The sequence below is a fragment of the Ostrea edulis genome, chromosome 9 (assembly GCF_947568905.1).
Source record: "Ostrea edulis chromosome 9, xbOstEdul1.1, whole genome shotgun sequence".
Classification (NCBI taxonomy): domain Eukaryota; kingdom Metazoa; phylum Mollusca; class Bivalvia; order Ostreida; family Ostreidae; genus Ostrea; species Ostrea edulis.
The window spans coordinates 8,315,844-8,340,858 of record NC_079172.1 but is presented as its reverse complement, the minus strand read 5'-3'; the positions used below and the strand labels follow the sequence as shown (position 1 = coordinate 8,340,858).

The 25,015-nt window shown below is 34.0% G+C and overlaps 1 protein-coding gene across 5 annotated transcripts; it reads left to right on the top strand.

Moving 5' to 3' along the window:
* Positions 1 to 1,195: 1,195 nt before the first annotated feature.
* On the top strand, positions 1,196 to 24,241 carry LOC125658129 (arf-GAP domain and FG repeat-containing protein 1-like). 5 transcript variants are annotated; one of them, XM_048889265.2, is made up of 9 exons: positions 1,196 to 1,387; positions 3,947 to 4,040; positions 4,489 to 4,743; positions 6,108 to 6,321; positions 6,729 to 6,815; positions 12,630 to 13,052; positions 18,893 to 18,970; positions 20,170 to 20,813; positions 20,972 to 24,241. In XM_048889265.2, exons 1-9 carry the CDS (start codon positions 1,227 to 1,229, stop codon positions 21,026 to 21,028), a joined length of 2,013 nt encoding a protein of 670 aa, XP_048745222.2. In that variant the 5' UTR covers positions 1,196 to 1,226; the 3' UTR covers positions 21,029 to 24,241. The 5 variants fall into 5 exon arrangements, with proteins under 5 accessions (XP_048745222.2, XP_048745224.2, XP_048745223.2 ...); XM_048889267.2 differs by lacking the exon at positions 6,729 to 6,815; XM_048889266.2 differs by lacking the exon at positions 18,893 to 18,970.
* The last annotated feature ends 774 nt before the right edge of the window (positions 24,242 to 25,015 follow it).

The window sequence follows — 25,015 nt, the reverse complement described above, 5'->3', positions numbered from 1 at the left end:
GGTGATGTCGTCGATGAATTCAATGAGTTGGGTCTCGCACGATAGTCCTCGTCTAAATCCATGCTGAAATAGGTCAATATATATATATATATATATATATATATATATATATATATATATATATATATCCAAATTGTGTTTTTAAAAAAAATCACAGTGTCCGGTATAAAATATTAAAAGAAATAGAATAAACAGTACACAAAGTTAAAGATTTAACGCAAGCGCTTTCATTTTATAATCCTCAGGCGTTACATTTTAAAATAGTTTTTAACTATTTTAACTATTTTTAACTATTTTAAACTATTAAACTACTACTAAACTATTAATTTATTAAATAAATAAATAAATAAATAATAAATAAATATAAATATAAATGAATATAAATAAATAATAAATAAATAAATAAACTAATAACTATTTTTAACTATTTTAAAATGTAACGCCTGAAGATTATAAAATGAAAGCGCTTGCGTTAAATCTTTAACTTTGTGTACTGTTTATTCTATTTCTTTTAATATATATATATATATATATATATATATATATATATATATATATATATATATATATATATATATATATTACGTGGTCCGTTAACTAGTGATACGTCCTGGCCTGTATAGTTAATTGCTTCATATCTCTTTCCTTTCTTGAATACCCGGTTTAACGTGTGGTGAGGGCACGTCCTGAGACACAGTTAGATTATTCTAATTATTGAATATCATACTCATTATTAATAGTGAGAATTGGTGCCACGTGTTCTGCTACCTCCTTGAGAACTCTTGGTGTTAATTAAGTTGTTAGGCCCAGCTGCTTTATATGGGTTAAGTTGTTTTAGTAGTTTGAGGACTCCCCCCCCCCCCCCCTCATATTTCGATGTTGTCAATCTTGGGATAATGACCGTCTATCTTGCACCGCTGTTTGAACTCTGACGATGTTTACATTTGTAACGGTCGGTTCTGAGAATACATGTTGGAATATATGCTTGTTGGGTTTTTTTTTTTTTTTTTGGACTGTTTTTTTTTTTTTTGGCTAACAGCACTTACATGTAAATCAGTGCCAATAAAGAATTGGATTTAACTGAATAACTTTATTACAGAGAAATAAAGCTGGTTTGTATCAAATAAAGGAAACAACCGCCTGACTATACTTTTAGATCCGCCTAAGAGTTACTTCCCTGCAAATTTAGAATTGCAACTTCCGGTTATTTGACATCTTCCTCTAAAATGGCGACCAAACGAAAGCAAGATGAGAAACACCTCAAAATGTTACGGGATATGGCGGCTCTACCCCACAACAGACAATGTTTCGACTGTCATCAGAGAGGGCCAACATACCTGAACATGACCATAGGGTCATTTGTGTGCACATCGTGCAGTGGGATATTGTAAGTGACCAATATATCGATGCAAAATGTTCACTTGTTAAGCGTGAGTTAAGTTTACACTAGTGTTGAAGAGGGAATATGACTCGTAGTTACCTCCCTACTAGCCTGTAATGTTGTCATTTCGTGATTAGTTAACCTTTTTTGACTTTCGTGTCTATAAGTGTCTTTTTTATTTCAAATCTGGGCCAATTGTGATTGGTACCAAGTTAGAAACTACATCTGAAACACCCCTCAGCCCGAATTTCCCCATTTCAAATTTCAAGATATATTCACTAAATGAACTATGGTTCTATAATGGATTTTTCAATGAATATTTGCGCAATGTTGTATTCTATTTAGATTCCTTTGTACATATTTTACATGATTATAAATCTGTGTCCCAAACCTCTCAACAGGTTGGGAACACTTCCCCCATCGCAAGATCTTCTCGCTAAAACGCGATCATCCCTCTTTAGTGAGAGAGTAAACATTACCATAAACAGGTGTTTTGGCGTCTTAATTGAAAGTTATGGCAAATCCCGTTCAACGCTGAATAAGTGCGACACACACTCAACATGATGCGAATTGTTTCTATGAAATTGACAACATAGTCAAGAAATTGTATATCAAAGTTGCTGCGTAAGTGGGAAGCAGTCTGAAATCCAACACACACCGTGAGTGTTTTTGTTTTGATTAATATATTTGCAGAAGGATTAGACATTTTAGCACTTCGTGAAACACAAAGCAATGTACTCCACGGGTGGTTTTCTCAGTTGTACGGGATATATTTACTCTCGCTAGAGAGGGATAACCGCGTTTTAGCGAGAATATCTTGCTATAGGGGAAGTGTTCCCAACCTGCTCAATAGATGAATGGAAGACTTCCAGACATGAGATTTAGTCATTATTTACAGCCAATATTCATAGCCAATATTTACAGCCATTAGTTTTAGTCATTATTTACAGTCAATATTTACAGACAATATTTACAGCCAATGTTTACTGACAAATTGTATGGGTATTGTGGGGACAAACAATTTTCTAGCACTGGTGACAAAGACCTTGCCACTTACAGTGAGCGAAGCTCGCGTCGCGAAGAGCTTGCTCCAATGATTACACATTTGAGTCACGTGGTTCCCTCTTCATCAGGTGAAAAATGAGGAGTATTACCCGTAATGCTTTGAACTGCAAAAATGTCACCGTCACTGCTGTATAAAATGTCACCGTCACTGCTGTATACCTCATGTCACCGTCACTGCTGTATAAAATGTCACCGTCACTGCTGTATAAAATGTCACCGTCACTGCTGTATAAAATGTCACCGTCACTGCTGTATAAAATGTCACCGTCACTGCTGTATAAAATGTCACCGTCACTGCTGTATAAAATGTCACCGTCACTGCTGTATACCTCATGTCACCGTCACTGTTGTATAAAATGTCACCGTCACTGCTGTATAAAATGTCACCGTCACTGCTGTATAAAATGTCACCGTCACTGCTGTATAAAATGTCACCGTCACTGCTGTATAAAATGTCACCGTCACTGCTGTATAAAATGTCACCGTCACTGCTGTATACCTCATGTCACCGTCACTGCTGTATAAAATGTCACCGTCACTGCTGTATATCTCATGTCACCGTCACTGCTGTATAAAATGTCACCGTCACTGCTGTATAAAATGTCACCGTCACTGCTGTATACCTCATGTCACCGTCACTGCTGTATAAAATGTCACCGTCACTGCTGTATAAAATGTCACCGTCACTGCTGTATAAAATGTCACCGTCTCTGCTGTATAAAATGTCACCGTCACTGCTGTATAAAATGTCACCGTCACTGCTGTATACCTCATGTCACCGTCACTGCTGTATAAAATGTCACCGTCACTGCTGTATATCTCATGTCACCGTCACTGCTGTATAAAATGTCACCGTCACTGCTGTATAAAATGTCACCGTCACTGCTGTATAAAATGTCACCGTCACTGCTGTATAAAATGTCACCGTCACTGCTGTATACCTCATGTCACCGTCACTGCTGTATAAAATGTCACCGTCACTGCTGTATAAAATGTCACCGTCACTGCTGTATAAAATGTCACCGTCACTGCTGTATACCTCATGTCACCGTCACTGCTGTATAAAATGTCACCGTCACTGCTGTATACCTCATGTCACCGTCACTGCTGTATAAAATGTCACCGTCACTGCTGTATAAAATGTCACCGTCACTGCTGTATACCTCATGGACAACCCCGTATATAAAACAAATAAATAGTTTGAAAAGTACCAGTTTGAAAACCTTATTTTAATTCAGCATGATAGGTTCGAATGTTTTGATAATAGGTCGTAATCATGAGATTTATCTTTGATTGACAGTTACACACATACTGGTTTATAATGTCTAATACAGCAATGTATTTAAAATATGAAGTAGTTATCACCTTATTATGAAAAAAACAAGGCACGTGTACTTTTAAATCTGCTCTTTTGATCTAGTAGCCGTACAATTCTAGAAATACATCTGTATTAGTAGCAAGAATTTCATTGTGAATAATTTTTTCCCCCTTTTTTTTCAGACGAGGGATTAATCCACCACATAGGGTTAAATCAATATCTATGGCGAGTTTTAATCCAGAAGAAATTGATTTCATCAAATGCCATGGAAATGAAGTTAGTTTTGAAAGTGGTTTTGTGACAGTTCCTTTTTTATCATAAAAGAATGAATTTTTAGCATATGGTTATATCTATATATGGTTTGTAAACACAGAATGATCAGTAAAGGTATGGATAATGCTCATGATTCCCTTTGGAGACAAATGATATGAAAATTAGGCTGAAAAACTGGATATTGTAAACATGCACATCAATACACATGCATACACCCATATATACATTATGGTTATTTGAACAATCAAAGATTGGAACATAGATTGTTAGAATTAGTCTACCAAAATTTTCCCAGTACAAATGTAGTGTCCTGTAATAATCCAGAGCATTACAAGTATTTCCTGCTTTTTGTCAGATTTTACAAATGAATATCATTATATTAATGTAGAAAAATTTATGTTTTCTATTCTACTACCATTTTCGGTTATTTAATCCTGAATGATGTGTGCAGTTTTGTAGGAAAGTCTGGCTTGGACTTTATGACAGCCAGAGAGATCAAGCAGAGCCTGATTCAAGGGACGAACAAAAGATTAAAGATTTTATGGCTCAGAAGTATGAAAGGAAACGGTGGTATCAGGCTCCCACAGACTCCATGAAAGAGGAAGCTAGACAAATTAATGAATCGGCCACAAATCGACAGCCACCAACACGGCAACTAAAAACACTTTTAGGGGAGAAAACTCCACAGCTTGTGGTTCAGAACCAGGTAATTCTAGGAAATAAAACACTGCAGCTTGTGGTTCAGGAGCTTGGTAATTCCAGGGAACAAAATACCACAGCTTGGGGTTCAGAAAATTCTAGTAAACAAACACCACAACTTGTGGTTCAAGAGCTAGGTAATTCTAGGAAACAAAATTCCACAGCTTGTGGATTAGAATTTAGGTAATTCAATGGAAGAACAGTTTGCATTGTCTCACATTCTAGTCTGGATCAATTTGCTCTTTAGACAAGTAATTTCATTCCAGAATTTTTGTCACATTTTGTGAAAGAATTGACAATGTTTATGATTTCTAACAATTTATGCAATTGTTATGAGAAAAGAAAAGTGTCAAATTATGTAAACAATTACAATTATTAGACAGATTATTTGAAATGTATTACACTGAGATATAGTATAGCTCTTAAAAGATGTGTGTACATGCATGAAAATTAGAGGCATTGCATCAAATATAATCATGTTATGTGCCAGAAGTTTCATTGTGCTATTTATAGTAAATTGAATCATAAGTACATTCATAGTTTGTTTACAGAATATATCTGAATTAAGTAAACATCAGTATTGATTATGTAAACAACACTCTGACAAGCTTATGTAAACAATACTCTGACAAGTCCAGGGTATGTTCATGTAAAGGTTATCTAGGGCTGCATTGTGCAAAGTTGTTATAGCTATTAGTCAACAGTAGGTCAACGAGTTTCAATCAAAACTGGTCATTGACCCTTGTGTTGAACGCAAGGTACATGTACTTACTTTGTGTTTATGATGATAAGTATTTAATTTTATATATCCTGCTTTTCAAAGAGAATTCAGCTTGATCAAACAATTATGAAATTCACAAACTTTTTAATAACCCAGTCCTGAACAGTTGTCAGTTATTATTGTAATTGCTTTGTTTTGCATGTTTCCTGAATATTTAAGAATTATCTAACAAATGAAATACATTGATTAGAATAAAACCACAGAATTTGCATTTAAAGATTTCTCTCTTTCAAATGAAATACATAATTTTCTGTTCACATTTTAATTGAAAACTGTTTTTAAATAAATGGAGAAGTACTGTTTTAAAATTTTGAAAGAAAAAAAAGATGAAGCAATTTTGAACTGAGAGTAGGTTTACTAGACCTGAAAAAAAGATGTTTTTCTTAAGTGTTACCAGAATACACATGTAGCATGTAGTCGCATTATGTTTTGGACAAATACTGACATAGTAATTGATGTCTATGGTAAAAGCATGCTTTTTTAAACAAAATTGTATCATTAACTGTATGTACGTAATGAAATCATGCTGAAGAATAAGGCGGTTTATACCTGAATCTGATGAGAATCTGATCATTGATTTATTTATCCAGTCACCCCAGACAACACCAAAGAATCAGGCTGCCCAGCAGCCCCCTCCTGTGTCCGTGCCCTCTACGTCACAGAGCTTCTCCTCCCCTGGACAGCAGAGCCATTCATCTCAGTCCTCAGGCTCTAACACCATGGATCTTCTAGGGGATCTGGGAGGAGACCCATTTGCTTCATCGGCACCACCAGCCCAGAACGTACCTTCAGGAGGAGGAGGAGGTGGTTTAATTATTTCATAGGCGTAGGAATTTTTAGGTGTAATTCTATCATTAACAGGGTATTGTATGCAGTATCCTAAATGAAGGCCAGCACTGCAATAAAAAGATTCAAACTTGTAACAGTACTGTTGTTCAGTAGTTATATAGCTCAATTTTAGACAAACTCAAGTATGTGTATGTCTCTGTTGTAATAGAAGTAGAGGACATTTTATGTCTTACTGACATACGGGCACAAGTTTTGAAATGGTGGAAAAGAAACTTATGCAAAATAGAAGTCAAACCACATGTATGTTGTACATGCATAGCTATAGATACCCGTATTTCTGGGTTTTTGTGTATTTTTATGATATATTTGTAGAAATTCCATGCTTTATACATCAATGTGAACTATTTCGTATACTCTTTCAGGGGGCTTTGCTGATTTTAGCCAGTTCAGCAGCCAGTTTACTGCACAACCCGCTTCTCAACCCTTCCCAGCATTCCAGAGTTCCAGCAGTAAGTCCCCACCCAACCAGACCTGTAGTCATTGCACTGAGATATATTAATTGTTGGCATTGTATTTTATACATTTTACAATCAAATACAATATTTTCGCTTTACACACATTAGCTTAATTTGTTTCAGGATGACCAAACCTGGAATATATTTTTTTCTTCTTAAAAAGCAATAGATTTTCAAAAGATTTATCATAACAGTAGTAAAACCAACTTTTTGCTAGATTGAAGTACATGTATTATACATGTACACTGTATGATATATACATGTATGATAACCCCTAATTTCTTATTGTATTCACTTCATCATGTCACACCTTTCATGCATGTTGTAGTTAGCTAGATGAATTATTCTGTTTTATGTCCTGTATGACAGTGGTGCTGTTGAAGATCATTTTTTTTCAATATACATCTGTATCGTTATAAAAAGAATTTGATACTTCCCGATCGAGAGCTATTGTTACCTAGTATACAGTTTACAACAACCAACACAGATGCTTAAGACAAAGCTCTGACAATTTCATAGGCCTGATCAAAAGCATGATGCTGTTGGTCCTGGTGAAAGCATTCGAGTTAATATTCTGTAACAACTGTGTATTGAATCCATCTTATTTATAGTTGCTATTCAGCAGACAAGCTAAAAATGAAGTAAAAAATACCATTTTTAGCTCACCTGAGCTGAAAACGCAAGTGAGCTTTTCTGGTCACCGGTTGTCCGCCGTCCATCTGTCTGTATACTTTTCGCATTTTCGACTTCTTCTCCCAAAACATTAGGCCAATCTCAGCCAAACTTGATGAAGGGCCATGCCCCTTCAAATGGGAAATAATACAAAAAATGCAAAAATAGAGTGGGGTCATTTAAAAATCTTCTTAAGAACTACACGCCCAGAAGAGTTCTTTACCATATATACTCCCTTATAAGTAAGATTTTGGGGAGTTAATATTTGGTCCAAACCTCTATGTCTGACTTATAGGTTATTCCTAAGAAGATTAGCATTTTTTCTGGATGGTATATACATGTAGTATTTTTTAAATAACTCCATACTCTGACGATTATCATGACTGGACATATTATATTATTTATGTATTCTAAGATTATGTATAAAGTACAAGTATTTACATATTTCAATGATTTTATTTATCTGCATTGTATATTATTAAAATTGATTAGTTGAGAAAATGAATAAATATTGGTGCATTTCTGAATATTTTTTGAAACAGGTGAAAACACAAGAGCATTGATATGAAATTGTCAACCGGTTCTTGCAAAAAGTTATACCGAATTATAAGCAGGTCAATGGGAAATCTTTCGAAAATAACCTTAAAAATATACAACCGACTTATAGGTGCACCGACTTACAGGTGAGTATGTAGGGTACAAGAAAAGCTTCCTGACATAATGTAGATTCAAGTTTGTTAAATCATGGACCGCAGGGGTAGGCTGGGACCACAATAGGAGATCAAATGTTTACATGCGAGCCTTGTGACCTTTGAGTTGGACCTACTTTTTAAATCTCTGACCTCTTTGATATCTCCGAAAGTATTTAAGATAGATCTTTCATATTTTGTATCTAGATTTCTTATGACACAACCCTTTTATTTCATACTATGACCTTGAAATTACTTTTAAGAAAACAACCTGTTAAAATCTGACCTATTCAATACCTCTTCAACTATTTAAGATAGAGTTTTCATATTTTGCATATAGATTTTTTATAGCAAGGCCTTTTTATATCATACCATAATCTATGATTGTGTGACCTTAATCTTATCCAGAACAGCAAGGTCATGTTAGTCAAATTGGTGTTGAGGGATCTCTTTGTTATAGGAATTTTCAATTATGTTGTGATCCTTTGGGGCTAGGTTTGAGCCACAATATGGAGTCAAAAATTTTCATTGAAATAAAGATTGATAAAAAAAAATCTTTTTAAGAATCACAACAGCTGAACAGGGCCAATTTGACTCAGGTGAGGGATGTAGCCCATGGGCTCTTGCTTACTTATATACTGACATACAAATGTATTAGATTAAATATACTTATAGGTATAAAATACATGAATACGATCATATTGAATGGGAAAGATTATCCTTGTTTTCAATTTTAAAAGTGAAAGAACTAGAGCCACGAATAGCCAAAAATGGCCCTTAGTCAGAACATGATATTATTCTGGTGGACAGAAGCCAAGAATATCTATTTTTCAAATATGTTATCCTTTTTCCGATATCTTTTCAATTCTTTTAGTTATTGATGTTCAAAGTACCCATTGACTAACATGACGTCTATTGACGTCGCAATTTTGCAACGTAACATCACAATTTTACAACGTTTCTTGTACTTTTACGTAAAAGTCCTCTAGGTATAAAAGTGAAACAAAAACACTATTCAGTGCAATTTAATTATAATATTATAAATATTTAGATATGTCTATGTTAATTCTATATTAAAACACACACCTATATAGTATACTCGTACATCTCTTTCTCCTCTCTCTGTTTGTCTCCTTCCCTCTCTTTATATTTTTGAATTTTATTTATATGCAACCATTCAACAGTTTTAAAGTAATATTAATTCAGTACCTCTTTACTTAGCTTTGTTATTTAAGTATGACCTGAAGATAAACCCAATCCCAATATTTTAACTGTATAACCATTTATTGCACATACCGATAGTTTTCGGGGGGGAGGGGGGGGGGGGCATCTTAAAATGTACACGAAAACTCGTTGGATCCAACCGTTGACTTACGAATAAGATCTATTGACCTATGTATGTGTGTTTCAATATTACATGTAGTTTATGTTGCATATTGATCACTTCTTTTAACAATCTTTTATAAGTTTGCGGATTTTTAATTTTATTATTTGTTTGGGGCGTGTTATTATTATCCCGCATGTACATGTAAACACGCCGAAAACAGTAATAGCCAGGCTTTGGGCAGCGGTGTTATTTCAGACGCACGTTGCTACATGTAAACTTTGGACAATGAGTAAACATTTTAATCCTATGTTTCACACTTTTATTTGTGTTTTGCTATATAGGGAGTTACGTTTATGATGTGTGTGTGGGGGGGGGGGGGGGGGGGGGGGGGGTAAGGAAACTGTTACAAAGGTAGCCGTACATGTACAGACTAACACATGAACATTTAGTTTAGCCATATGGAGATAATTTATTTTACATTAGGCTAAGAAAATGTTCACGTGAACTCATCATTAGGTAAAATATGTTCCATTTATCTAATTTCATTAGTTTCCTATCCGGATCATTTATTACAATAATATCTAGACCTGTGTGTATTTCAAAATGCCTTAATTATCATCATTAACTCCATAACATCTATGAAACGAATTCATTAATTAAAAAATCTTATTCTGATACTGCTACATATAATAGAAGCAAACTCCCTCCTCGCATATATTTGGTTAGTGTGCAAACAAAATTAAGCGGATGTTATTTTCACATAAATAGAAACAAGAATTTTATCAATCAAGGGGTTAACTCCATGGTGAATTAACACATCTGTAGTTTGGCATCCACCATAAAATTTGCTTATTTTAACACTTTCACATTTCTTCCTGTCATTAGGTTTAGTTCGTACCTTACATAAAATGCATGAAGGAAACCTTTTTCCGTTATCAGACACTTCCTCCATGTTACAAATACTCAAACTAAATTAAGTAAGACAGTGTGGTTTAATAATGTGTTCAGTTCTTCCTTCTATAATGCTTAGCAATATTTTACTTAATTATGTAGGATAATATATTTGAAAAATAAATACATCAAATTTTACTTCAGGAACAAGTGTCATTCATATGATCACCTCTATTTTAATCAGTTTTAATGATATCTTCTTTTTTTTCCATTTGTCTTTTATTTTATTAAAAGATTTGTGGTTTTGAATATTTGCTGTTGAGACTGAATTTTCAATGATAAATATAATTGAAACAATGAAATATACACTATTTTCGTTAACATTCTTTTTGCATTTTTTTTTTCATTTTCGAATTATTCATTATTATTATCCCTTTTTATTAACTGCCTTGTATTTTTGCTAATTAGATCAAATGTAATTTTGTTTGTCAATGAATTTCATTTAAAAGCAAAACAAGATCCATATTGCTAGATATATGTTTCGTATTCATATTTGTATGTATTTCTATATATTAATTTCTGACGGATGAAATATGCAATGGACCGGAATAGCTGTCGAAATATAACGGTACCCGATAACGTATGTCCATATCGGTTGACACGTAAACAACCGAACGAATGTTGTAGATAGCTCAGAGACTTGTAGCCTACAGTCTATCCTTTGTATTGTTATGTGGATGCCTAATTTTTGTCTGGTACCCATATATTGTACTATAACTTTAGAAACCATTAAACAATACGGGATTGGCCAATATATCTTCGCATCTAAGTAGCCTATCGAGTTAGGCACCCCTCGGCTCTCCAAGTCTTTTTAAATCCTTTTTATGTACTGCGACAGCGATTTCAACATGCTTACCAGTGCCAAGAAAACTGAATGCACGGAGATGAAACGTGAAGCTAGATATTTTTTAAATTCAACGGCCTTCAGATAATTAAAATATATATAGTGTGATAACGTATAAAGAAAATGTGTGGAAGTAAAGGCGCGGGCAGACGATGGGTGGATCTCGATTGTATCTGGAGTGGATTGGAGGACTTAGCTTCGTAATTGTTTGATCAAATAGCTAAAACTGTTAACTAGTGCAAGGGTTTTGTAACTATCCCTAACATGGTTACATATATATTCAAGTTCATAAATTGAGCATATAATCTATTTGAAATTTTGGGGGCAAAATCGATTGATGTACGTAGCCCAATTCCGACGATGGCGCGGATCCGGTTTTATTTCAATAATATTGTTTGAAATAATCATATTTTATTAACTTTGAATAATTACTGGTTTCGTAAAAAGACAATGGAACAATCCCCAACTATAATATTTAAATATTACGATTTGTATTAAACCTATAGTTTGGAAAAGTATTCGGATTTCGTACATGGAATGTGAAATTTCGGTTATTTACAGAACATAAAAAGTAAAAATTCACTTATCCCCCCAGGCCTCGATCCAAAAAAACTCTTAACTTCTATACAGTATGTAATATACATGTACTAATTTACAATTCATTAATATTTATTGGATCGAGGCCTGGGGGTTATACAAATTTTTGGTGCATATTGTTGGATATTATGAACTTTTACAAAAATAACACAACTGTTATGGGTTCTGCATGTTATAATTTCTATATGCGTGAATTTTCGCGGAAAAAACACACTGGATTTATAAAGAAGAAGGTCTAAGCTATTTCATACCATGATGGAATTTTGGAATGAAGATACTTTATTTTACTCAAAATTTCAGGGCCATATTTGGGTATTCGTGGCTCTTGTTCATTGGGGTTTGAAAATAGCTAGACATATGTAATTGCATCATTGTATGGCTTCCTAATTATGAAATAATGCTGTCACTTATGAAGACGAAAGTTTCCCAAATTTAATCCAAAAAGTAATATTTCAATTTTTTTTTCTTCAAATATTTAGGTGGTTGAAAACTCTCACTTCTCCCAGAGCTTGTGTTTATTTTACAAAAGTAGCAATATTCTTTGAATTCCAACTTTGTCAAATTCCACAATTACAGTGCATGAATATTAATTTATGAATGTTTTTTTTTTTTTATATATATATACATACATGTATTATTCTTTTCTGTACATAGATATTTTCTGTGAAACTTTTATATGTGTACAATGATGTAAATCTTTGAAATATATTTATATTATAATTTTTCAGATGCAAACACACTATTTCCAGTATCTAATGCACCAGTCAGTGCTGCCCCTGTTGTGAATGGGGGATTTGCCAGTTTTTCCCCTGCCCAGACTGCAGCACCACCTGCCAGCAGTGCACCATCAGGAGTAGGAGGTGACAAATACTCAGACCTAGCAGATTTGTTCAGTACTCCTGTAACAACCGAGTCCAATACAGCTGCCCTGAACTGGGGCGGATCCAGCTCTTCAGCGGGTGTTAACTGGAGTGGAGGAGGGGGAGGAAGCGGCAGTTCCGGGGCAATTGACTGGAACGGTGGAGGAGGCGGTGGTGGTGGTGGAACTGGTATGAGTTGGAATAGTGGAGGATCAAACAGCACATTAGGAACAACTATGAGCTGGAATTCTTCCTCAAGTAATACGAGCTCAGTGGCACCATCCAGTTCAGGTTTGTGAACACAATAAGCATGTTTTAGATGTGTGTGTGTTTTGTTTACATTCTCTCTTCGTAATGTGTTGATCAAGAAAATTCCCTAAATATTTTAGATTTAGAAATGGCATGCATTTGTTTTTACATGCCCATAAATGTACTGTCTTCATTTTTTTACATGCCCATAAACATAGTGTGTCCATCCTTTTACATGCCCATAAATGAAGTGTATCCATCTTTTTACATTGCCCATAAATGAAGTGTATCCATCTTTTTACATTGCCCATAAATGAAGTGTATCCATCTTTTTACATGCCCATAAATGAAGTGTTTCCATCTTTTTATAGCAGTAAATTGAAGATATGGGGCATATAGTTTTTGGTGTCATATTGGAGTGTCCCCCCCCCCCCCCCCCCCCCCTCTGTTTGCTGCTTTGACCTTCTCTATAACTTCTGAACTCTATAAAATTGAAAGGTAAAGGTTGAAGTCATACATGTACATCAAGTGCAAGGTCAAATTTGCCACATTTACAAATGTCGATGCTTAGGAGCATTGCGTTTCAGAAAAACATCTTGTGTAGGCAAAAATACGGAATGTTTTTAAAAATGCAATGAAAGGAAAATGTCATAAATTTACACTTGCAGAAGGGTGATTTAAAATGGTAGTATTGAACACTTAATCAATAGGAAGAGGATAGTATACAGGGTTGTCACTAATGCAAGAATCTGCGTTCTAGATGCAGAAAATTCATTTGGGACACAAGTTTGTCTGATATGGCGAGTCCTGCGGACGCGTCAGTGACGGTCACGGACTCCGAGTAAAAATCATATTTTTTTTTAGAAGCCCTGATATTTTGTATCAATTAAAACTCGTAGGAAAAAATCTAGGTAAAACGTTGCCCTCAAGTGAACGGAGTTCAGTGTCCCAATCCGACTTTTGTGTTTAGCGTCTGTCAATTAGGTGTGAATTAGAATATTATACTAAAAAGATAACTAGATAAGGTGTAAAGTGAAGAACATTTTGCCACTTGCAGTTATTTATTTTTATTTCTTATCCAATTATTCATTTAGTTTTTACAAATCGGGATCTATATTTGAATATAAATGTTTGTCTTCCGGTAGCCATTTTTATTGGAATCGAAAGTTGCGTGCGCGTAGTTTGTAAACTTTGGTAGGTTTTACAGATCATCCACAAACAAAACTAGTACGCATCTGTATGGCACGCGCGAACCACATTAATTAGATAAACCTACTTTAAAGGAGATAAACTAACTTTATCGACCATTAATCCTAGTTTAACGGCGTTAATTCGAATTAACGGTCGATAAAGTTAGTTTATCACGTTAACTCAAATTAACGGTCGATAAAGTGGGTTAAACGGTAGTTTACATTTTTTAGCTCACATTATCGACCGTTAATATGAGTTGTAATGTTATTGTTTAGCATATAAAGAAATTTTAATTCACATTAACAATAGATAAACCGGGTTTATCACTCACATTTACCGATGTAACGCTGATTTTGATTGGTTGACGTGTTGTGTGAAAGAGTTTTTATTATTTGCAGTTTATTATCAGAATATCGCTAATTTACTTTGTATTAGAATATATTTTCATGTTAGGCTAGATCCTCTATGGATTAAATTTTTATAGCTGTACTGCAATAACGTTAATTAATTTAATAATAATACGTTGGTTAAATCTTCCAAACTCGGTCCAAGTTGTATCCATAAAGGATTTCAATCCATAAAGGATTTCAAAGCTGTGTCAGATCTCCCGAGGCATGGTGTATGGGGGCTTAGTCTCCTCTTTTGTTTGTGTGTTTGGGGTATATGCCCCCCCCCCCCCTTCATCTTACGACAGTTAACGTTATCTGTATCCGTGTAAGGCTTCTTGACACGACCCCGTCTTCATGTATACTAGTAGTTAACTTACATTTACTTTAGTCTCCACGACGAACAAGAAAAGATGTTAGACAGCAAGTGGCTTCACAGTTTATTGTCTATATAAATTAACGTACAGAATAGATTTGAGTTAGATGTTACAATTTTACAGTTTAAATTGACTAAATTCATACTGTATCTAAAGTATATACATGTATGTACACACATGTAGTAGAGGCCTATTTTTTTAAAATCATAATAAATGCATGGAATTTTTTTCTGATACCGGACTCCTTGTCGAACTATGCTAGCTTCTTCAGCTATCAATAAGCACACATATATATACAGTTACACATTTGGATATTAAATGAACCTTTAACTGCAGAAACAAATAGACTGGACAAACTTTCAAATCATTGCTTTTTTTTGTCATATTTGTGTCAGAATATATCATAATAGCTAGCTTGTTAAATTATTATATCTTTTTAATAAATAAATTTCGTGATCTTTTCATGGCATATTTGAGTAAAATTGACTTCAAAATGAATAGGAAACACAACAAATGGATGAATTACACTAATTTTGAATTGCCAAATTCATGTATACATAGTTGTCTAATTGCTGATATAAATTACAATTGTATCATTACATAGCCTTGTGAATTCAGCAGAAGTCACAATTTGTAGTCCATTAAAGTTTGCCTTTACAAGTTGTTTTAATGTGACAAATATTAATCAACTTAGCAAAATTTGTAAATTGTTAGATAATATAATTGAGAGAGTTGGCTCTCTTGGTTAATTATAATCCCTTCTTCAAGCATTATTAAATTCTGTCTATTATATTGTTTGTACACCTTGTACATATGTATTTTCTCTGCACTGTGTTACAGTTTATGAGAATAAAGTTCATTGTCATTGTCATACCAAGTCTTAAGCCAATTAAGTAATTTTCTACTTGTTCCATATCCCTTTTTTTAAAAAAGAAAACATGACATTTTTCTGAAAAAATTTAAGGCACATTTCAAAAGCATTATCTAGACCTTGATGGTGTGACAAGAGAGATGTTCACCTACTTTTTCAGGGCAATGTTTCTGAAATACTTCATTCAAAATGCACAAAAAATTCCATCCATGGATCATAGGTACCTCTTCAATGGAACTTTTGAAATCATCAGAAGGATTATTTCCCATTCTTTTGTTTTGTGCAACTATCTACCAGCAGCACTTTCCCCTTTACTCTATGTGTTGATGGGAGTGGGGTGTGTGTCAGAAAACTTTCTTCTGGAGTCTTTTCTAAACTGTTTGTGTTTGCATCGACGGTTGTGATTGGCTGTCCATTAATTAGTATTAACGACTTGAAAAACCCGGATTATCTGTCGTTAACTCGAATTAACGATTGATAAGGCATTAACAACAGATAAAGTGGGTTTAACAACCAAGAACTTATATTATCGATCGTTATTTCGAATTAACGGTTGTTAATTTGAATTAACGGTTGTTAATTCGAATTAACAACAATAAACTTAATTTATCAAGTTGAAAAACTAGGATTAACGGTCGATAAAGTTAGTTTATCTCCGTTAAAGTAGGTTTATCTAATTAATGTGATTCGCGCGTGCCATACATCTGTTTTATCACAATAATACTTTGATTAAAATGCTGTTTTATATTGAATAGGGTTGTTGTGATGATAGGAGATTCGGGGAAGTAATTCTGGCGTGGACGATTAGTCGTCCGAGGCCAAATCGTGAATGATTGAAAATAAATCTTAAAATTGATGTTTTGTGCTGCTTCCATTTTAATTGTCTTATATAAAAAAGACTCATTATATATGCATGGGACTCATCAAATTTTCACGGGACTCGTCAAATTTTCATGGGACTCAAGCTGCTTATAAACCAAGAGTCCGGGACTCATCTTCAATAATTTCTTGTGACAACCCTGTAGTATATACACAATGTGCCTGCCATGGTACTTGTAGCAATAAGAATATAAAAATTAGATCATTTTCCTAAATGTTGAATGTTTTCCATTTGTGTTGCTCAGTTCTTTCATTATTGTACAGTACTCTCCCCAACCTCCTGCAAACATATTTTACAAGAATTTCTTTGTCCATCTGTCCATCCCACTTTTTCTGTCCATACAATGGAGAAATATTTTAACCTTTTATTAGCATAGAGGTTGCTTATGACCAGCTGGTGTGTCATGACTGCTCAAGGTCATATACATGCAGTTAAAGTTAAGGTCAGACTACTCAAGGTCATATACATGTAGTTAAAGTTAAGGTCAGATGACTCAAGGTCATATACATGTAGTTAAAGTTAAGGTCAGACTACTTAAGGTCATGTACATGTAGTTAAAGATAAGGTCACTAGTAAAACAAAAGTAGTGAAATCTTTCTCCAGATTTAGTAACAGAGAATCGTTAAAAGTACATACAGTGTGTAAAGAATGATTAATTAAGACCAAAGAAAGTGTCTTCACCTTGAACAAAGGTCATATTTGCAAGTCATCAAAATCATTCATAATTGCTTAGGGAGAAATAGCACACCCGAAGAATCTGATATTGATGGAATGTGGAGGATATGTATGATAATATATTTGAAATTAAAACCTTAATATGATATTTTCCTTATTTAGTTAAAAGTACAGTTTTAGATGAAAATTATCTGGAAAAAAAAAATCAAAACCTCTGTTAGACTGGCATCTACAGATCAGTGGTCAACACATTAACCTTCTAAGGTACCTAATGAGGCAATTTGATGTAAAAGGGTTATACAAATACGGCAGATACTTATATTTTCATTCATGTTTCGAAAGGAACTCGTTCGTTATAACGTATCATTTCTCCATAAGGTCAAAGAAATTAGAAATTTTAAATTGATCTGTAACTATTTAAAGCAGGAACTGTAAAAGTATGTGTGAATGTTGCATCAGATATTAGAAGTTATGTAGACACTTCGAGGGGTAACATGGGAATATATGGGGTCCTTGTAAAAAATTGTATTGGGTGAGGCGTAAGCCAAGTCCAATATGTTTTTTTTTTTCAAGAACCCCATGTATTTTCGTATTATCCCTCTAACTTGGAAGTAAATACATAATGAATTTATCATGTTAATGATTTTAAGTATACATTAATTAAAGGCATATTGACATTGCTTTCCTGTACGACAATAATGACTGCAATGTGTGTATTCTTGAGAGACTTTATCAAACGTACAACAATGAAAAAGTGGTTGCAACATTTAAACCATCAACAACTGGATAAAAACAAGTATTTCAAAAAACTGTAATTCAAAAATGAATTCATTTATTTTTGTATACTTATGACGTCATAATATACGCTGACTACTTTCCAGTGACAGAGTATACGTATTCTCATGACGTCATTAGAACATGTGTGTGTTTAGTAAACCACGTGGAAGGGGCATATTGACAATATTAGGTTAGTAAGAGGCATAATATCGTTGTATGTAGTATTGGTTTCAACCCATGAGTTTTCAAGATTTTTATCAGAGGCAGGAAAAGCAATGTTTTGAATATATCCCAGCTTGAATGTGAGCTCAGTCTGGGGAAAGGGAATAAATTTCGTCAAATTTTCTGTGTGTGTGTATATATATATATATATATAAATATATATAATATAATAATGACTAAAGTACTGTCCAGCTTTGCCCATGATTTGCATGTATCTCATAAATTTTCTCTGCTTTAATCTGAGTTACTGTGTGAATACCTTTACCATAACAATAAATGTTTCAATCTACAGAAAACATATTGAAATTACATTTCAACAAAACTGTGAAATAAAGGCAATCCATGACTTTTGGCTTTTATAAATTTGAGTCCACAGTTTGTTATTCCTATCAATACATTCAATGTCATTTTAGAGTTCAAGCATTTAAACAAATTGTCGAGATAGAGAGAGAGTCTTTACTTACAAAGTCTTTGTACATATATATATGATGCATTTCTTGCAGCTTTTTTTATTCCACCCAGTGTTTATTCATATAGACAGACAGGTAGACAAGGGAACCCATTCCTCTCAGACACAGGGGGTAAATTCAGCATGATCGGATTAGTTCAGAATCTTCATATCTCTGTTGAATGTTGCATTAATTCAATTATTAGTGATTCAGGTGTTTGTGGTTGTTTATCAACTATGTTTGTTCCTATTGTTCTTGTTTGAAATTGACATGCTTGTTGCTATTTTAAAGAACTACCGAGACTGTTGATTATTTGCACCATCTCCAAATTCCGTCAAGGAAACTAAAGATCACCCCTGGTCCTTGTTTCAGATGGTGAACGAAAACAGCAAGATATTTTGAAATATACATTGTGTACTACATGTAAACACAATCGTGCATCGGTGTACATGTGTTTCTGGTGATATAGTTTTGTAAAGGGATAAATTTGCAGACATAGGTTAGATACAGTGTTGCATTTCTGCTTTAATTGTTAGAATAATGGCTGTGAAGTTTGATGCATTTTTTAAATTGTCCATAATTTCCAATAATTTTATGTGCAAGATGATATGAAATGAAGTGAAATGTCTCTCAGTTGACAAAAGTCAGCATGATTTAAAACCATGTACTTCCTTAATTTTGGATGCAAACTTACAACATATTAAAACATCATTTATGTTACAAAGGAGTTGAAATTGATATAATTCATGTTGCGTATTCCTTACTTGCTGGAGTACAATAAATTCCTTATGCAATGTATCAGTGAAGTCTGTATTTCCACAAAATTGTTCTTTAATAGATCATTATTATCTCTCAAAGCAAAATAGTGGTTCAGTTAAAAGTGAAGTTATGGTAATAAATTATAGCAAGGTTTGACGGTCTCTTAATACAGGTTTGACTGTAATTGACATGCATATCCTTGTAATGAGGAATATAATTTGGTAGAAGACATACTAACATTGAAAATGCTGCATGACCTGGCTAGTAATTCTGAACATTCAGAGGACTCCAGAATGACCATTAAGCTACTGTATGATTTCCCTTACAGCATGTTCCCTATACTACAATGTGCACACGCTTTCACTTCAACAGGCCTGTTTCTCATCTTGTTTTAGTATTTTGCAGAAGAAAATTTGAATAAACTTAAAAACAAAAACATTATTTGCTACGATTGTAGAAATGTGTTTGAAAATATATTCTTCATAAACAAGGCACTTGATTAGCTCGCCTGTGTAAGTCAAGTGTTAAAGGAAAGTGATCTGTTGACATTTTTAATATTTTATGTAATACAGGTGTCAATCCATTTGGTGGCACATCAGCTTCAACCCAATCAAATGTGAGCAACCCATTTGGGGCTAACATGGGAGGTGGAGCACAGCCATCTTTGTTTGGTAGCCAGGCTAACACAGGCTTTGGGCAACAGCCTGGAGGGTTTGGAACTCAGCCAACCACTGCAGCAGGATTTGGGCAACAACCAGGGGGCTTTGGAAATCAACCGGTAACTGCAGCAGGATTTGGGGCACAAACTCCCATGGTGGGAGGTTTTGGGAATCCTCCCACATCAGCGGTTGGAGGATTTGGTGCCCAAACATCCCTAAGTGGGGGATACGGACAACCACCATCAAATCCTGGATCTTTTAACATGGGAGGTTTTGGACAGCCCTCTGCCGTTGGAGGGTTTGGCCAGCCAGCGGGTTTTGGAGGTACGGGAATGACAAATCAGATTAGTAATCAGAATGGAGTCTTTAGTTCTGTTGGACCAACGAGTGCAAGTGGTGGATTTGGGGCTTTTTCACAAGCTCAGACAATGCCTAATCAGTTTGGAAATTCAATGACAGGACAGTTCGATAATAAAATGGAAGGGGACCATGGTTTTCCAGCAGGATGGGGAAGTCAACCGGTAGCCACAAATGCACAGTCAGTCAATCCATTCATGGTATGTCTTACATTTATAACTTACGTCTTTAATGAATTTAAAAAGTTAACTACACCCTCACTTTGATATCAATAATCAATTTATTTACATTTGTGTGGGTAAAACTGTTTATTATGGCCGGTGATGGCTTGTAAATATCTGGTGATTTTCATTTACAGTCCACAGCTGCCCAGTCTATGGCACCAAAGAGTGGCTCCACAAATCCTTTCTTGTGATGGTCTGGTGTACTTTGTTTTAGCTTTTTTACACATTTAAGTTTGAGCAAACACATCTTTGAATGTCATTTGAACCAAAGCAGATTTCTTAGATGAACAAAGAATATGATGGTGCCATGTGCTTGTGTATGCTACCAGTGTGAGGAATTGTGTGTGGTTGAATGATAGACTAAGGTTCTCTGGATTTCTTTCATTAGAATGGAATCTCTTGGCTGTGTAATATTCACAGGTGGAAGCTGATATTCTAGAATTGAAGTTCATCTCATTTTTCATCCAAATATTGTATGAAGCTTTGAATTTTCTTATGGTTATTTTCACGCTCTCTGAGTGAAACCTGTTTTCACACATACCATTTAAAATTCCTGGCTTTCATTTTCATACTTCGTAAAGGCTATTGTTTATGTGTTATTTTTACTGCAAATTTGATTTCATGGATTTATTCCGCTGACAGATAAAATTGCAAAAATGAAAATGCAGCAAAAATAAGCCCATATAAATAACATATTAATTTTTGGTGCGATAAGGAAATTAGCTTTGTCATCTTTTATTAGAAATAAAGTGCTATGTAAATTTATGGGTTTTTTTTATTTGACAATCTGTTTAGCACAGCAAGATTTTACAACTACAAGTAAAATACAATCACATAAAGCCAACAAAATGGATGACAAATGTATAATCCAGTGTTGAATTCCATATTTTTACTGTGTACTGTATAGGGCAGAATCCAGATGCTTATAATATGCCTGTTACTGGAGATGGGCTGGAAAACAGATTGCATTACCTATCATAAAAATTTAAAATAATGTGAAAACATTTCGCTTATCAGTACCAAGGACAAAGGCGAAGTACCCTCCAGAGTTTGTTTTTTGTATCTCCACAATATATATGTAGGTAAACAATTTGAAATTAAAAAAATACATGTATAAGCTAAGATTTTGAATATTGTAAAATCTCATGTTTGTTAGATAGTATATTCAAATGAGAGGCAACTTGAAGCTTAATGAACATTTATGTTGAATACACATTAATTTGACTATGAAATAGGCATTAATGTGGTATAAATGTCACACAAACTTTAATATTACTACTTTCAATTTTTGTTGGTTGTGTACTATGTTTTAGGTGAAATATTTATCAGAATTTTAATTTTTGGAACTACACTGTATTCTGATTTTCTCATGAATGCTTAGGAAAAATGTTTGGTATATATTTTTCATGTATGAACAAGTCTTAAAGGTGATTCAAATACAGGTACATATATATTAAACCAAAAATATTGAAGAATTAATATATCTATCCTGAAGTTTTGTTGCATGACATTTAGATATGAATGAATACACTGCACATGTTTGAATTTAAATGCATGTATTGAAATTGCTGTACAGACTTTATGTACAATTGATTTGCTCCGTGGTTAGTGATATATTTCCGTATAAGAATACCCGTTGTATTAAGATGTTAAACATGATTTATTAAGAAAATAGGTATTTTTTAAGTATTGATGTTCATTGTATCCAAATTTTTAGTGTATTATGTGGTCTTGGTACATACATGTATATGCAGATTTGAAGAAAACTTTCTATATTGTTCAGAGACCGTGAGAAGCCCACTGTGGGAGAATAAAAACATGGATGTTTATGAAGGGAATAAAATATATGCTTTGTTAATTATTTCAAGCTATGTATGACATATTTCTTCATCATCACTTTTTACAATGTACAATATGTAACTGAGGCATTAAATAAGATACTAGAGCAGGATGATTAACATATACCTAGTCATACAACTGTCAGGCAGATATTACACTCTCTATACATACAACTGTCAGGCAGATATTACACCCTGTATACATACAATTGTCAGCAGATATTACACTCTGTATACATACAACTGTCAGGCAGATATTACACTATATACATACAACTGTCAGGCAGATATTACACTCTATATACATGCAACTGTCAGGCAGATATTACACTATATACATACAACTGTCAGGCAGATATTACACTCTATATACATACAACTGTCAGGCAGATATTACACTCTATATACATACAACTGTCAGGCAGATATTACACTATATACATACAACTGTCAGGCAGATATTACACTCTGTATACATACAACTGTCAGGCAGATATTACATTATATACATACAACTGTCAGGCAGATATTACACTCTGTATACATACAACTGTCAGGCAGATATTACACTATATACATACAACTGTCAGGCAGATATTACACTCTATATACATACAACTGTCAGGCAGATATTACACTCTGTATACATACAACTGTCAGGCAGATATTACACTCTATATACATACAACTGTCAGGCAGATATTACACTCTATATACTGGTTTGTAGGTATGTCTTCCATTAAATTACAGAGTTATACAATCCTTTTATTTGAAACCATAGCTACATGTATTTTGTTCTGAGGTATGGGGCCTGATTTATTTGATAAAGATTATCATTTTTGCACAGTATTCTATGTCTATAAAAATTGGACATTAATTCCTGGGTTTTCTGTGATGCAGGGAATATTAGGGTTAATTAATTGTTTTTACGCCAGGAGTTGTAGGGTGTTTAGTTTTAATTGTGTTAGGATTGATATAATTATTAAAAAGTTTAGATTCAGTAATGTCAGTTTCAGCAAGTTTTTAAAGTCAGCACTTAATTTTTCCTTTTAAAAATTTTCATCACTCAGAATGTGTATATATTGTCTCTTTTTCAATCCAACTCTATGTAAAATTAATATGCTTTTCCATATAAATATATCAATTTCATAAGATTGCATAATAACCTGTATGAAAAGGTCGAACTATACATGTAATATTTATAATAATCTAGGATTCAGTGGCTAGTTTGGTTCCCGTCCTCTGTACAGTTTGAAAAAAAAACAGGGTACCAGACTTAATTTCTTTAACATTCCCACAATATTTGGTTTGGGTGTTTATTCAAATGCCTCTCTTTCTTTGTTGTGAATGACAGAGCCTTTCTTGGTTAAAACCAATATAGTTTTAGGCATATTGTGACTGTACATCATTGTTACTATTTTTTTTCAGTATTTATGCACTTTATAGATATATTAAAATTGCAATAAACTTCAGAAAAATAGTGATGAGCAGATGTATGATATTGAGTAAATCATTTATTATGTTGTAAAATAATGAAAATAAAAATCAGAAGTTATTTAACATGCAGCATGTGTTTGATGGGAGAGTGATCTGAAGTGGTGATGAATGGGTACTCTGATGCTAATATCATTCTGACTAGACTCATCGGAGCTACATGTTGTCCCAATATGTCCGATATTTTTCTTTTTTTACTCAAAATGTACTATTGGGTTGTTACCCTACCCTCAGTGTTTAATATCCTCCAGCATTCAGATCATGTTTAGTTTTGGGCATAAAAAACTCTGCAAAGAGAAATCTGAATGCAGGATGATATTAAACATTACATCCATAGTAAACATGGCCCAATGACTAATATTTTACAGCATATAGATATTAGGACCCAAAATGCAAAATCATCATCACCCAAAATTGTGGAACTTGCACGTTTACTATGGATGTACTGGTAAATAGTTCATTTCCTACAAATCACATTTCAACCATACATAAAGGGTGGGTGGGTGGGTAAATTGAAGTGAATCATTATCATCATCCCACTGGTGTACGCTACCTACAAGCAAGCATGGATGTCTAAAGAATGACTAATACGTCACATGTACTTCGCTTAGATATTAACCAATGGGGCTCTTACCCTATGCTCAGTGTTTAATATCCTCCAGCATTCAGATCATGTTTAGTTTTGGGCATAAAAAACTCTGCACTTCCTCAATCTTCCTCTTCCATTCAATCATTTAAACAAAACTACAATACCCTTTTCCCAATACTCAGAATAAAAATAAAACAATCTATTGTCATGTCACCATTGATTACTTCATCTGCGCGAGGTAAATGGGTTGTAGGCAA